The sequence below is a fragment of the Hemitrygon akajei genome, chromosome 27 (assembly GCF_048418815.1).
Source record: "Hemitrygon akajei chromosome 27, sHemAka1.3, whole genome shotgun sequence".
NCBI classification, from domain to species: domain Eukaryota; kingdom Metazoa; phylum Chordata; class Chondrichthyes; order Myliobatiformes; family Dasyatidae; genus Hemitrygon; species Hemitrygon akajei.
This window is the reverse complement of record NC_133150.1, coordinates 26,319,053-26,333,103: the sequence shown is the minus strand read 5'-3', so window position 1 is coordinate 26,333,103 and position 14,051 is coordinate 26,319,053. Positions and strand designations below refer to the sequence as shown.

Below are 14,051 nucleotides of genomic sequence, written 5' to 3'. Positions count from 1 at the left end.
CTGAACTCATCCATACTGACCATGTTGTCTACTTGAACTAGTCCCATTGTCTTGCATTTGGCCCATCTCTCTCTAAGCCTTTACTATTCTTGATGTATTTTAAACATCATAATTATACCCACATCTACTGCAGCTCATTCCATATACCGACCTCCTGCTGTGTGGAGAACCTTATCCCTCAGATCCCTTCTTAAACCAATGCCTTCTAGTTTTAGGCTACTCAACACTGAGAAAGGGATTATAACTATTCACATTATCAATGCCTTTCCTGATTTTCTAAACCTCTATCAGGTCTCCTCTCAGCCTCCTGTACTCGAGAGTTAAAAGTCCCTGACTTTCCTTGCATAGATCAAACCCTCCAGTTACAGTGACATCTCGTAAATCTTTTGTGCACCCTTCCCAGCTACCCACCAGTCTGGAAACCACTCTGCATTTAATTAGTGTACCATGAGGAGAAGACAATAGTTTAAAGAGTAATATACCAGTGAGAGGCATTAATCCATGGAAAATCAAGGGTTAATATTGGAAGGATTTTCTCTTCTCCTGAGAAACTGTAAAACCTTACAGAGAAAAAAGGAGTATATTTCAATAACAACATAATGTCGTAAAAATAAATCAGCATGGGGATGTGTATGAATTAGGATGCAAATAAAGACAATTTCAGTTTTTTTATTGCTTTACTTTTACAAGTAGAGTGTGTTTATTTCCATTTGCTTGTTGTTCTACCTTCGAAGAGCTGGATGAATTCTCAGCCTGAAGAAGGATTATACTCTGTTATGCCGTTATATACATGTCGGTTAAATGATCTGTGCAAAATTTCTCTCTCTGCAGGGTGTTCTGCCAAGTGGAATTTCTGTGATTCAAACACATGCAAGAATGGAGGAACTTGTGTGAACAGATGGGAGACCTTCAGTTGTGAGTGTCCCCTGGGCTTTGGAGGAAAGAATTGTGAGCAAGGTATGGATTCACATGCACAAGCTGGTCACATTCTCTAAAGTTGTCACTTCAATTAAAAAGCAACTTGACCTCTTTTATTAGTTTCTCCATTAATCTCCCCCTTCTGTGAAAGTAGATCCACACACTAACATTTCATTGACATGTTCTCAACACAAACTAATTAAATGTATAGATCAGGAAAAAGAAAGGGAGGAGAACAGAGTGTTCAGCTGAGATACAGTAATGGAGTACCACATACTGCACCATAACATTTCTATTGTGCCTGTTAAAACACTCATTGTCCCAAAGCGCTTTCGTCCATCTTAGGAAATTCGCTTCCCTTTGTTCTGTCTAAATGGAATAAACAAATGGTTAATCCAATAATTAAACATACATTACGAATATGGTTTCAGTTTCGTAAATTTTTTGGCTTGAATAAATTTATTTTATCAAGTCCTATTATATCTAATTTTTTCTTTCAACCCTCTGTCATGGATCAAGCCTTTTTGGTTTGGAAAACAAAGAGTATAATATGTTTTTCTGATTTATTTTTGGATAACTGTTTCATGTCTAGTATTGTCTAATAAATATAATTTGCCAAGATCCCATTTTTTTAGGTATTTACAGATCAGGGATTTTTTGAATACGATGTTACTATTTTTCCGATTTCATATCCAACTGACATCACAGAAATTTTTTTAGGCTTAAACCCTTATCAAAAGGGTTTAATAGTAATCATTTATGATATGATTATGCAGTCAGATATATCCGATAAAATTAAAAATGAATGGGAGAAGGACCTTCAACTTTCTTTACCTATAGAGAAATGAGAGAAAATTTTTCAATTAGTTCACTTTTCATCTATTTGTGCTAAGCATACATTGATTCAATTTAAAGTGGTGCATGGGGCTCATATGTCTAAATTAGCTCATTTTTACTCTCATATAAATCCGATCTGCGATAGATGTCATTCTGAGGTAGCCTCTTTGACTCATATGTTTTGGTCTTGACCTCTTTTGGAAAAATATTGGAAAGATATTTTTGATACGTTCTCTGCAGTTTTGCGCATTGATTTACAACCTCACCCTATCACTGCAATTTTTGGTTTACCAATGATTGATCTGCCCTCTTCAGCTCGGCGGATGATTGCATTTGCTATTTTAATGGCTAGAAGATCTATTTCATTGAATTGGAAGGAGATGAATCCTCCAACTACTTCTCAATGGTTTTCCCAAACCATATCCTGTTTAAACTTAGAAAAAATTAGAAGTGGTACCAAAGCACTTTTGAAGTCTGGTCACCGTTGAACATTACTCAACCACTTTGCACACAGCCAGGTCCCTTAGGCAATAAGTAGTTAATTTTTTGTATCATAATCTGGGGAAGGAATCTATGCCCCTTTTCAAAATTATTCCGAGAGAGCAACTGGGACCTTGCACCCAAAGGGCAACTTCTGTGACCGCTTGGCACTCCTTAAGTATTGCATTGGAAATGTCAGCTAAGACACTTGTTTTCAAAGTCCTGGAGTGAGATTCAAACTCATAATCTGCTGACACAGAAAGAAAATGATTCTGAGTTTGTGATAGCTATTATTTCAAAGTTGCATTCTGAAGAAGAGAAGCCAATTTGTTTTCTTGATCATATTCAAAGTGTAAATAGTGATTGATTTAAATGATGGAGCCATTTATGTTGACAAACTTTCTCAGCTTCCATTTTATAATGTGCTTTGAATGTAGAGCATGTGGATTTCAAGAGGAATTTGACCAAGTGCTACTTTATAAATAAAATTCCTTTATGATATTGAAAGGAATGTGGGAACATGTGAAGAAGATGTTTTTAGAATAGAAATGGAATGATGGTTAATGGATAATCTTTGGATTTGAGGACTGTATGACATGACTCTAAGAGAACTCAATAGATGTTTCATGAGATTTATTGTCCAACAGTGAGTACAGAATGCAAGATGAGTCTGAAGCAACTGATACATTGTTTCTGTACTTGGAATTCACTTAGTGAATTTTTATTCACTTGTAATCAAGATGCCATTGGCTAAGTGACTGTCCCTGTGATATGTTTGATTCATGGTTCTTCAAAAGAATCTTATTAAGTGGTATATGTTGTTTCAAACTACAATGTGTTTATTTTGCTAAGGCTTAATTTATTGAGGGCTAAAATAATAACACTTCCTCTGGCAAGCCTGCTTCCGTCTTTGTTAGCTTGTGTGGTACTAATGAAATTTAAAGTTCATTTGTGTGTGAATTCTTCTACAATTTGCTGCACTTGAACGCCTGTGGTTCAAGTATGTTCAGTAGGGAGAGAGTTAACGTATAAGGAATTAGAAGAATTGTAACACACAGCATAGCAGCAAGTTTCCAAGAGTTCCAAAAGTTCACCAGATGTATCATTGTGTGCGCGATGCCGCAGATGGGTGAATAGTTTTAAGTAGCTCTGCAGAACTCCGTCCATGGATCCAGTTACAATGCACCTGCTTCTTGCGTGATGGAGCTTGTCTTGCATTAAAAACAACCCTTCAAAAGAAAGAAAAATAAAACCTTGTACTTTTCACAAGGAAATGTTAAGGATGGCAAGAAGATCTTGAGCACTTAATTCTCATATAAAAACTTTATGATTGCTGCTGACAGAGTTTCAACACAGCAGACCTCGTTGTCTTGTCTGCATAGTGAAACTTCGTAAATAGCCTAATAGTAGCATCAGTTTGACACTAATAAATACATGTACCAGATTATACAAGGGTAACTCTGCTAGTCAGCTTTCCATATCCTGGCTCAGAATTTTTGATAATAGAAGAGTAGGTGTTTTTAAATTCATAAGCTGGTGTAATGCATGTATTTTTAAACCAAATTTTGAAACATTTTATCTATTATTCAGCTTTGGAGGATTTCACATTTCTATGGGGGAAAGGAACTATAAATGTTCAGCATCAATCCTGATCATAACAACTGACCTGGATGCCGGAGGTTAAAGCTCTGTATCTGACACATACCAAGTCCTGATGAAGGTCTCAGCCTGAAACGTCAATCCTATTCCTCTCCATAGATGCTGCCTGACTTGCTGAGTTCCTTCAGCATTTTGTGTGTGTGTTATTGGGTGTCAGGTGATGTGATTGGGAAGTACTGCAACAGAGGCATATAGGTAAAGTGAGTGTTTGTGTACTTGGCAAATGGAGTGAGATCATGCACTATGGTCAGAGGAATCTAGCTGGAGAATGCTTTCAGATGAACAATGTATATAGTGATATAAATATTCTTGTGTATGTATCAATAAATGTTTCTACAACAGCAGAGCCCTGGGAGGGGAGCTCCGACTCTGTTCTGGATACTATGCCACCCCCCCCCCACTCCCCCCCCCCAGTGAAGCACAACAGCTTTGTCCCCTCAAACAGGCAACACCATGACTTCAGGCCTAATCCTTGCTAAGACTAAAGACTAGGCCCCCTCCATCCACCCCGGCTCGCATCCAACAAATCAGCAAATCGAACTTGTGGCATACAAGATTAGCAACATCTAAAGGGGTCTTGCTACCTACCGTAGTCGCCGGTATCAGTTGCAAAAAAAAACCCACGCAAAAACCTTTTTGTATTCTGGCCACGCTGTGTTAATTTTTTTCTTAAAATTAGTTCATAGGATGTGACAATGCTGACATTAATTGTTCACCCCAAATTATCGTTGAACCAAGGGGACTACAAAGAGACATGTTCTATATTCTACACTCTTAGCTAGGCACATTGATGACAAAAATAAATGGTGAGCTACGTGGGAGGGAAGGGTTAGATTGATCTTAGAGTAGGTTAAAAGGTCAGCACAACGTTCTGGGCCAGATGCTCTATACAGGAACATACTGTAGATGGTCTAAACCAGGGGTTCCCAACCCGGGGTTCACGGACCCCTCGGTTATGGGTCAGGGTCCATGGCATTAAAAAAGGCCAGGAACCCCTGGTCTAGACCCACATGTGGTTCAGACCAGATAATGTTAATAGATTCCCTTCCCTGAAGAACTCCATTAATCAGAAGTGTTTTTGCAATGATCAGGTAATTTAGTGGTCACCATTGCGAGACTAATTTTAATCTGAGATTTATTTCATTGACTGAATTCAAATTCTTCTTCGGCCTCAGTGCGAGTTCCTGTATCAGTGGGCTCGGTCTCTAATTGCTGGGGCAGTAACTTAATCTATGTACACTGTACCCCAAGCTGTAAAGCAAAACAGAAAGGACATGTGTTCTCCTGTCAGAAGTTCCTTAGAAGAGTTGAAGCAACCTTGCAGCTTTGTAAGGGAAGTTAGTTTAGAGATAGTTTAGAGACAGATAAAATATTGATACAGTAAAGGGTATTCCAGAGCAATATTTCAAGAACTATATTCTAAATTTTAAAGTTCAGGAGGATTTGGTTAGTAAAAATTTCTTTATATAACTTAAACATTAAACCAGGATTTTGTCCAAAGGAAATAGGAATATGTTCTTTATCCTGAAGTACAATTTGAAAGTTTCTGTGGCCACTTAGCATTCCATCACTCATCTCTCTATCAGCAATTTACAGAACACACTGGACTGAATTGTACAGCCACTAACTTAAGAACTGATTGGCAGGCAAATTTAAAAAGTTAACAATTTGTTCCAAAGAACTCAGGAAGGAAAGACAGGGTGTGGAGGACATCAAAGGAAATTACGTCTTTAAGTTAACTTTGTCCATAAATCGAAAAAATACATAATAATTACTCAATATAGTGACCATACCTGTACATTATTGTAATGAATGATGTTAAAGGCACATAAAACAGTGAAGAAAGAGCTACTAAAAGTGGAGAGAGAGAAAAATCTCATTATTGTTTGTAGGACTGAACATTTGTTGGACTTTTGATTTTATAAAATGATTGGAGCTTGTCTGTACGTAAAAATGCTCACAGATTGTCTGTCAGTAACCCAAGGGTGACCTGTAAACCCTTTGAAGGTGCTCAAAGTATCTGACAACCAATAAATTACTGCTTATGAGGGTGAACAAAAAAAGTCCACCTCCGTTGAAACGTGCTGGGTGCTTGTTGCTTGTATCTCACTCAAGTGCCCACCTATTTAGTTTGAGGCAAGATGCTTAATCAGTGCAGTTTATTTTAGCTTGGGGAATCCAAAGATGGATCTTATTGACTATTGTTCATAAGATGACTTCTCTTCATATTTTTAGTTATCTTTTTCTCCCCCTGTCTTCACAAGCCCATGAAAGTTGATGTTAATTTATGATCTCTATGGGCTACCAAGATAATTTACACCAATCCATCCTGTTAAATGCTCATGCATTTATTCATGAGTTACTAGCTCGGACAAAAGTAGGAGGTTGAAGCATGGTGCTTCTATGCCGTTTACTTTAATAGACGTAATATCAAAGGAGGCAATAGTTCTATCTAAGGCTGCATCATTGCCCCAACATTTTTTATCCAAGAGCTTTTTTGCCACAATGATGCACCTCAACATCACTGGAATGAACCAATGGTGTTACTGACCACATCATCTCAAGATCTGAGCTAATAATGTGAAGATAGGGTCACGAAAAAAGCCTTTGCACGTTGGCGTTCATAAATCAAAGTATTGAGGACAGCAGATGGGGTGTTATGTTGAAGTTGCATAAAACATAAGGTGAGGACTGATTTGGAATAATGTGTGTAGTTTTGGTCACCTACCTACAGGAAAGATGTAAAGAAGGTTGAAAGCGTACAGAGAAAATTTACAAGGATGCTGCCCAGGTCTAGAAGACCTGAATTATCAGGAAACATTGAATAGGTTAGGACTGTATTCTTGAGAACGTAGAAGATGAGAGGAGATTCGATAGAGGCATACAAGATTATGAGGGGTGCAAACAGGGTAAATGCAAACGGGCTTTTTCCACTGAGGTTGGGCAGGACTGCAACCAGTGGTCGTGGGTTAAGGGTGAAAGGTGAAAAGTTTAAGGGACCACACTCAGAGGGTTGTGAGAGTGTGGAACGAGCTGCCAGCACAAGTGGTGTGTGCAAGCTCAATTTCAACGCTTAGGCAAAATTTGGATCGGTACATGTATGGTAGGAGTATGGAGAGCTATGGTCCCAGTGCAAGTTGATGGCAGTAGGCAGTTTAAATGGTTTTGGCATGAACTAGATGGGCCAATGGGCCTGTTTCTGTGTTGTACATTTTTATGACTCCATGGCACAAGTTAAAAGCCTGTTATGGTAAATTGGAAAATCTATTTCAATTAAGTAAATCACAAGTTGAAGAAGAGAGTAGAATTGAGAATGGTGACCATGAAACTGCCAAATAACAATAAAAACCTTGCTGGTTTGCATTTATCACTTTGAGAAGAAAACATGTCTAGTCTGACCTACAGGTTTAACTCCTGACTTTCAGCAATGTGTTGGACATCTGAAATGAATCAGTTCAACTGTAGTTAAGGATGAGCTATAACTGCTGACCCTCGCAGTGCGCTCCCACATACCATAAAAGAACAAAAAGAAGCATCTGTCTTAAGGAAACATTGTTTGTTCAGAATGCGCTGGCAAGACTCTCCAGCCATTCAGTTATCGACAGCTCCAGGCCAAGATAATCAATTGAATGCTGAATTCACTTTCCCGGCAACAGGAGAAAGGAAAAGTAAAATCTGACATTCAACATTTCCCTCTTAACAGGTGCTTCCGTTCCATTAAAATTTTGCAAACCTGTTAAGTCTGATCACAGAAGCTGCCCTGTGGTATCCATGGGTCAAATTATTTGCTGTTTATTTTAAAACAATAGAAGGCACTATGGAGATTCTCTGGAGACAGCTGCGTGTATGAAGAGTTAATGATTTACATCTGTGTTTGGGTTTTATAGGTTGACGCTGTGTTTAGCTGTCCGTTTCCCTCAGCCACAGCTGTTTGCTTTTGGATGTGTTACTGCTGGCAGAGATAGTAGCAACTCCTGCAGGATTTGCTCTTTGGACAAGGGTCTAGACAGGTTTTGGAAAAAAAGGTAGATGATAATTATCCAGTGGGATTATCATACCAGTTGAAATATTAAGCAGCACACACACTAAGTGCTGGAGGAACTCAGCAAGTCAGGCAGCGTCTCTGGAAGTGAATAAACAGTTGACATTTCAGGCCGAGACCCTTCTTCGAGACTGGAAAGGAAGGGAGAAGATGCCAGAATAATAATGTGGGGGGAGGTGAAATATTGTACGTCTTCTCAAGCTAATCTGGAATGTCCATATATAAGAGAAAATTTTGAACATGAGAACAGAAAAATATCATACTCCTGTAGCAATAAGAGTACTTTTGGTTGTGGAGATCTGAAACACAAAGATGAAAGGCTATTTAAGGGAGAAGATAAGGCTCTCTAATGATTTATCAAATTTAATTCTGTAAGTGATTGACCTCCGCAATACAAAGAGAGACCAGATTTGATTCCTGTCTATGTAGTATTAGCTAATGTCTTCTGAGAAAGGGGAGAACAGAGGCAATGTGGATGGAGTTTAAAGTTTCACTTTGCATCTGGATGGCATCAATGGAACTTAAAATGTGAGTGATCATTGCAAGGGGATTGGGAAAATCAGGCTGATGTCGGATCGCAAGAGAGGGAGATGCATAAGTCAGATGTATCAATATTGTATCATGAGAGAGGAGCTTGCTCAGGCGGATTGGAGGGAGATACTGGCAGGAAATGCGGCTGAGTAGAGATGGCGGAAGTTTCTGGGAATGGTTCACAAGGTGAACTAGGGGTTGTTCTCAAGTGGCAGGGGTAGGCAATCGTGATGACAAGGAAAGGGGCATATAATGTAGCAAAAGTGAGTGGGATGTTGGATGATTTGGAAGTTTTCAAAATGCAACAAAAGGCAACTAAAAATAGTTATAAGAAGACAAAGAAAAAGGGTAAACTAGTCAATAATATAAATCAGGATACTGGAAGTTTTTTCAGTTATATTAAGATTAAAAGGGAGGTGAGAGTTGACATTAGACCACTGGAAAATGATGCTGGTGAGGTAGTAATGGGGGACAAAGAAATGCCAGGCAAACTTAATAAATACTTGGCATCATTCTTCACTGTGGAAGACACTAGCAGTGTACCAGAGGTCCGTGAGTGTCAGGGAGCAGGAGGGAGTGCCATTGCTATTATAAAGGAAAAGGTTGGATAAGTCACCTGGATCAGATGGACTACATCCCAGAGTTCTAAAAGAGGTTGCTGAAGAGATAGCAGATGCATTGGTCATGATCTTTCAGAAATCACTTGATTCTGCCATTGTCCCAGAGGACTGGAAGATGGCAAATGTCACTCCACTCTTTAAGAAGGGAGGAAGGAAAAATAAAGGAAATTATAGGTGAGTTAGTTTAATCTCAGTGGCTGGGGAAAGTGTTGGAGTCCATCATTAAGGGATGAGGTTTCAGGGTACTTGGAGACTAATGATAAATAAAAGGAGGCAAAGTCAGCATGGTTTCTGTAAAAGGGAACTCTTGCCTGACCAATCTGTTCGAGTTCTTTGAGGAAGTAACAAGCAGGATGGACAAAGGAGAGGCAGGGGATGTTATTTGCTTGGGCTTTCAGAAGGCCTTGGATAATGTGCCGCACATGAGGCTGCTTAACAAGATAAAATCCCTCGGCATTACGGGAAAGATACTGGCACGGTTAGAGGAATGGCTGACAGACAGGAGGCAGCGAGTGGGAATAAAAAGAGCCTTTTCGGGTTGGCTGCTGGTGACTAATGGTTCTCCGCAGGGGTCAGTATTGGGAGTGCTACTTTTCACATTGTTTGTCAGTGATTTAGAGAATGGATTTGATGGCTTTGTGGCAAAGTTTGCAGGTGATATGAAGGTAGGTGGAGGGGTAGGTAGTGCTGAGGAAGCAATACGATTGCAGCAGGACATAGACAAATTGGAAGAACGGGCAAAAAAGTTGCAGATGGAATACAGTGTTGGGAAAAGTATAATAATGCATTTTGGTAAAAGGAACGGAAGTGCAGACTATTGACTAAATGGAGAGAAAATCTGAATATCAGAGGGACTTGGGATTGTTCATGCAAGACTCCCAGAAGGTTAATTTACAGGTTGAGTCTGTGGTAGAGAAGGCAAATGCTAAGTTGGCATTCATTTCAAGGGGAATAGAATATAAAAACAAGGAGATAATGCTGAAGCTTTGTAAGACACTAGTCAGGCCGCCATTAGAATATTGTTAACAGTTTTGGAGAGAGTCCAGAAGAAGTTCAGGAGGATGATTCTGGGAATGTAAGGGTTAACATATGAGGAACACTTGGCAGCTTTGGGCCTGTACTCACTGGAATTGAGAAGAATGCATGGCGATCTCACTGCAACCAACCGAATGTTGAAAAGACTAAGATGTGGAGAGGATGGTCCTACAGCGGAGGTGTCCAGAACTAAAGGGCACAGCCTCAAAATTGAGGGGCGACCCTTTAGAACTGAGGTAAAGAGGAATTTTTTTTTGCCAGAAAATAGTGAATCTGTTGAAGCTGTGGAGGCCAAGTCTGGATGTATTTAAAGCAAAAATTGTTCGTTTTTTGATTGATTAGGACATCAAAGGTTATGGCGAGAAGGCAGGTGTATGGGTTTGAGTAGGATCCGGGATCAGCCATAATGGAATGGCGGAGCAGACTCGATGGGCTGAATGGCCTAATTCTGCTCCTATGCCTTATGGTCTATTTCATGCTCTCATTATTTATTGCTATTTCATTACTTGCTTTTGCACAGTTTGTTGTTTATTGTTCCTGTTTACAGTTATTGTTCTGTAGATTTGCTAATTATACCTACGGGAAAAAGAATGTCAGGATTGTATGTGGTGACATGTACAGTGTCTATAAAAAGTATTCATCCCCTTGGAACTTTTAATGTTTTATTGTTTTACGATATTGAATCACAATAGATTTAAACAACACACACAAGATGCCGGAGGAATTCAGCGGCTAGGCAGCATCTATGGAAAGGAGTACAGTCGAAGTTTTGCGCTGAGACCCTTTAGCAGGACTGGAGGTTCAGCGAGAGTTTGCCAGAAGGCATGTGGGAGACTCTGAAGTCAGTTGGAAGAAGGTTCTCTGGTCTGATGAAACCAAAATTGAGTTTTTTGGCCATCAGACTAAATGCTATGTTTGGTGTAAGCCAAACACTATCATCAAAAATATACCATCCCTGCCATGAAGCATGGTGGTGGCTGCATCACGCTGTGGGGATGCTTCACTGCAGCAGGTCCTGGGAGGCTTGTGAAGGTAGAGGGTAAAATGAATGCAACAAAATACAGGGAAATTCTGGAAGAAAGTCTGATGCAGTCTGCAAGAGAACTGTAACTGAAAGAAGATTTGATTTCCAGCAAGACAATGACCCCAAGCATAATACCAAAGCTACACAGGAATGGCTTAAAAACAACAAAGTTAATGTCCATGGGTGGCCAAGTCAGAGTCCAGATCTCAATCCAATTGAGAATTTGTGGCTGGACTTGAAAAGGGCTGTTCACGCATGGTCCCCGTGCAATCTGACAGAGCTTGAGCAGTTTTGTAAAGAAGAATGGGGAAAAATTGCAGTGTCCAGATGTACAAAGCTTATAGAGATCTATCCACACAGATTCAAGGCTGTAATTGCATCTACTAAATACCAATTTGAAGGGGGTGAATACTTATGCAAACAATTAGTTTGTGTTTTATATTTGTAATTAATTTAGATCACTTTGTAGAGATCTGTTTTCACTTTAACACAAAAGAGACTTTTTCTGTTGATCAGTGTCAAATTAAATCCACTGTGATTCAGTATTGTAAAACAATAAAACATGTCAACTTCCAGGGGTGTGTGGGGGGTGAATACTTTTTATAGGCACTGTATGTGCCCTTATAATAAATATTACTTTGACTTTTTTGACTTTGAAAAGCAATATATCTGCTGGTTATAAATTTGAAACAAAAACAGAATGTTGGAAACATATAACAGGTCAGGTAGCACTTTCAGAAAGGGAGACAGAATGAATATATCTGGTTGAAGACCTTTCATCAGAACAGGCAAAGGCTTCTCAACCTGAAACGTTACTCAGAAATAGAGTTATATTTTAACCATTCCATTCTGCTAGTGACAAGGTATAAGGGGAGCTAAAGGCACCTCTGGAATATTGTGAGCAGTTTTGGGCCCCTTTGTCTAAGAAAGGATGTGCTGGCATTGGGATGGTCCAGAAGAGATTCACGAGAGTGATTCTGGGAATGAAAGGATTAATGTCTGAGGTGTGTTTGATGGCTCTGGGCCTGTACTCACTGGAGTTTAGAAGAATGAGAGGGAATATCACTGAAAACTTTGGAATATTGAAAGGCATAGATAGTGTTGAAGGCATAGATAGTTGAAGAGGATGTTTCATATAGTGGCGAAGTCTAGGACCAGAGGCCAGAGCCTCAAAATAAGGGGATCTCCCTTTAGAACAGAGATGAGATGGAATTTCTTTAGCCAGAGGACAGTGAATCTGTAGAATTCATTGCCTTAGACGGCTATGGAGGCATTGGGTATATTAAAATCGGATGCTAATAGGTTCTTAATTCATAAGGGCATCAAAAGTTACGGGGAGAAGGCAAAAGAATGGGCAGAAGGATCTTTTAAATTCTACAAAACAGAGTTTGACACAATGGTCATCCTTATCCATGTCTCTAGTAGGTCGAATTAATGTTATTAAAATGTTTATCCTTCCTAAATTTTTATACTTATTTCAGTCTTTACCAATTTTTATTTCTAAAGCTTTTTTTGATTCGTTAGTTTCTATCATTTTGCCCTACCTATGGAAGGGCAAACATTCTAGACTTAACAAAGCTTACCTTCAAAAATCTAAAAAAGGCGGCAGTATGGCTTTTCTTAACTTCCGTTCATATTATTGGGCAGCCAGTATTTGTTGTCTTACTTTTTGGTCCTTCTTTCAAAATCAGTCTGACTGCCCAAAATGGGTGGCAATGGAGTTGAACTCTACTAAGGATCTCTCTATTTCTGCACTTCTTTGATCTGCACTTCCTTGTCACTTGCCTAGACCAATTGTTAATCCTCTTATTAGTCATACTCTGATAATATGGGCTCAGTTTAGAAAATATAATGGTCTTCATGGTTTCTCTCTCTCTAGTCTTATTTTACACTTTCCTACCTTCTACGCAAGACTCAACATTTCATGATTGGTATAGAAAGGGCATTAGGCGCTTTGAAAATCTTTTCATAGATAATCATTTTGCAACTTTTCAACAACTGTCTGTAAAGTTTAACCTACCTAATACACATTTCTTTAGATACCTTCCAATTAGACATTTCATTAACCCTTTATTATCCAATTTTCCTGAGATGCCCGAGAAAAAAGTTGTGGACCTGTTTCTTTGTATTAATCCATTGGGTAAAGGCTTAATATACACTATTCGTGATAAGTTTGTGACCTTGAGCCGTGCCCCCTTTGATAAAGTTAGGGGGACGTCACGTGATGACGTAGGATCGAGATGCTGGAACCCAGCTCTCCCGTAAAAAGTTGATAAAGTTGGAACTGCTTGGGAGCATGATTTAAATATTTCTTTATCTGATGCGGTCTGGGATTCAATTCTTAAATTAGTTAATTCAGCCTCTTAATGTGTTCGCCATTGTCTTTTGTAGTTTAAGGTTATATATACATAGGGCTCATATGTCTAAAACTAAATTGTCGCACTTTTATCCTGACATTAGTCCTGTTTGCGATAAGTATAAAGGGGGCAAGGCTTCTCTTATTCATATGTACTGGGCTTGTCCTAGTCTGGAGAAATTCTGGAGAGAAATCTTTTTATCTTTATCCCATATTCTTAATTGCCACTTAGAAGCTAACCTTCTGATTGCCCTTTTTGGTACCTTGGGTGAGGCAGACATGCATTTGAGATAGAACACTATCTTTTTGCCTCTGTTTTGGCTAGACGCTTAGTTCTTCTCAGGTGGAGAGATATTGCCCCACCCACCCATGCTGAATGGCTTAGTGATATTATGTCCTGTTTAGAACTTGAAAAAATTAAATTCACTTCTCATTTCAGACATAAAGTTTCATAAGGTGTGGGGACCTTTTCCTGAATACTTCCGTAACTCCTCTTTAGATTAAGTTTATTCTGTTTTTCTGTACCATAATCCCTTACTTTCAGCTTTT

The 14,051-nt window shown here is 39.1% G+C and overlaps 1 protein-coding gene across 5 annotated transcripts in view; it reads left to right on the top strand.

The window, feature by feature from the left end:
* celsr2 (cadherin, EGF LAG seven-pass G-type receptor 2) overlaps positions 1–14,051 on the top strand; it is a 314,788-nt gene that overhangs the window by 219,949 nt on the left and 80,788 nt on the right. For all 5 annotated transcript variants that reach the window (XM_073030493.1, XM_073030495.1, XM_073030494.1 and 2 more), the window contains exon 8: positions 832–957. In XM_073030493.1, the coding sequence (XP_072886594.1) occupies positions 832–957 (126 nt within the window). The remainder of the gene's footprint in view (positions 1–831; positions 958–14,051) is intronic.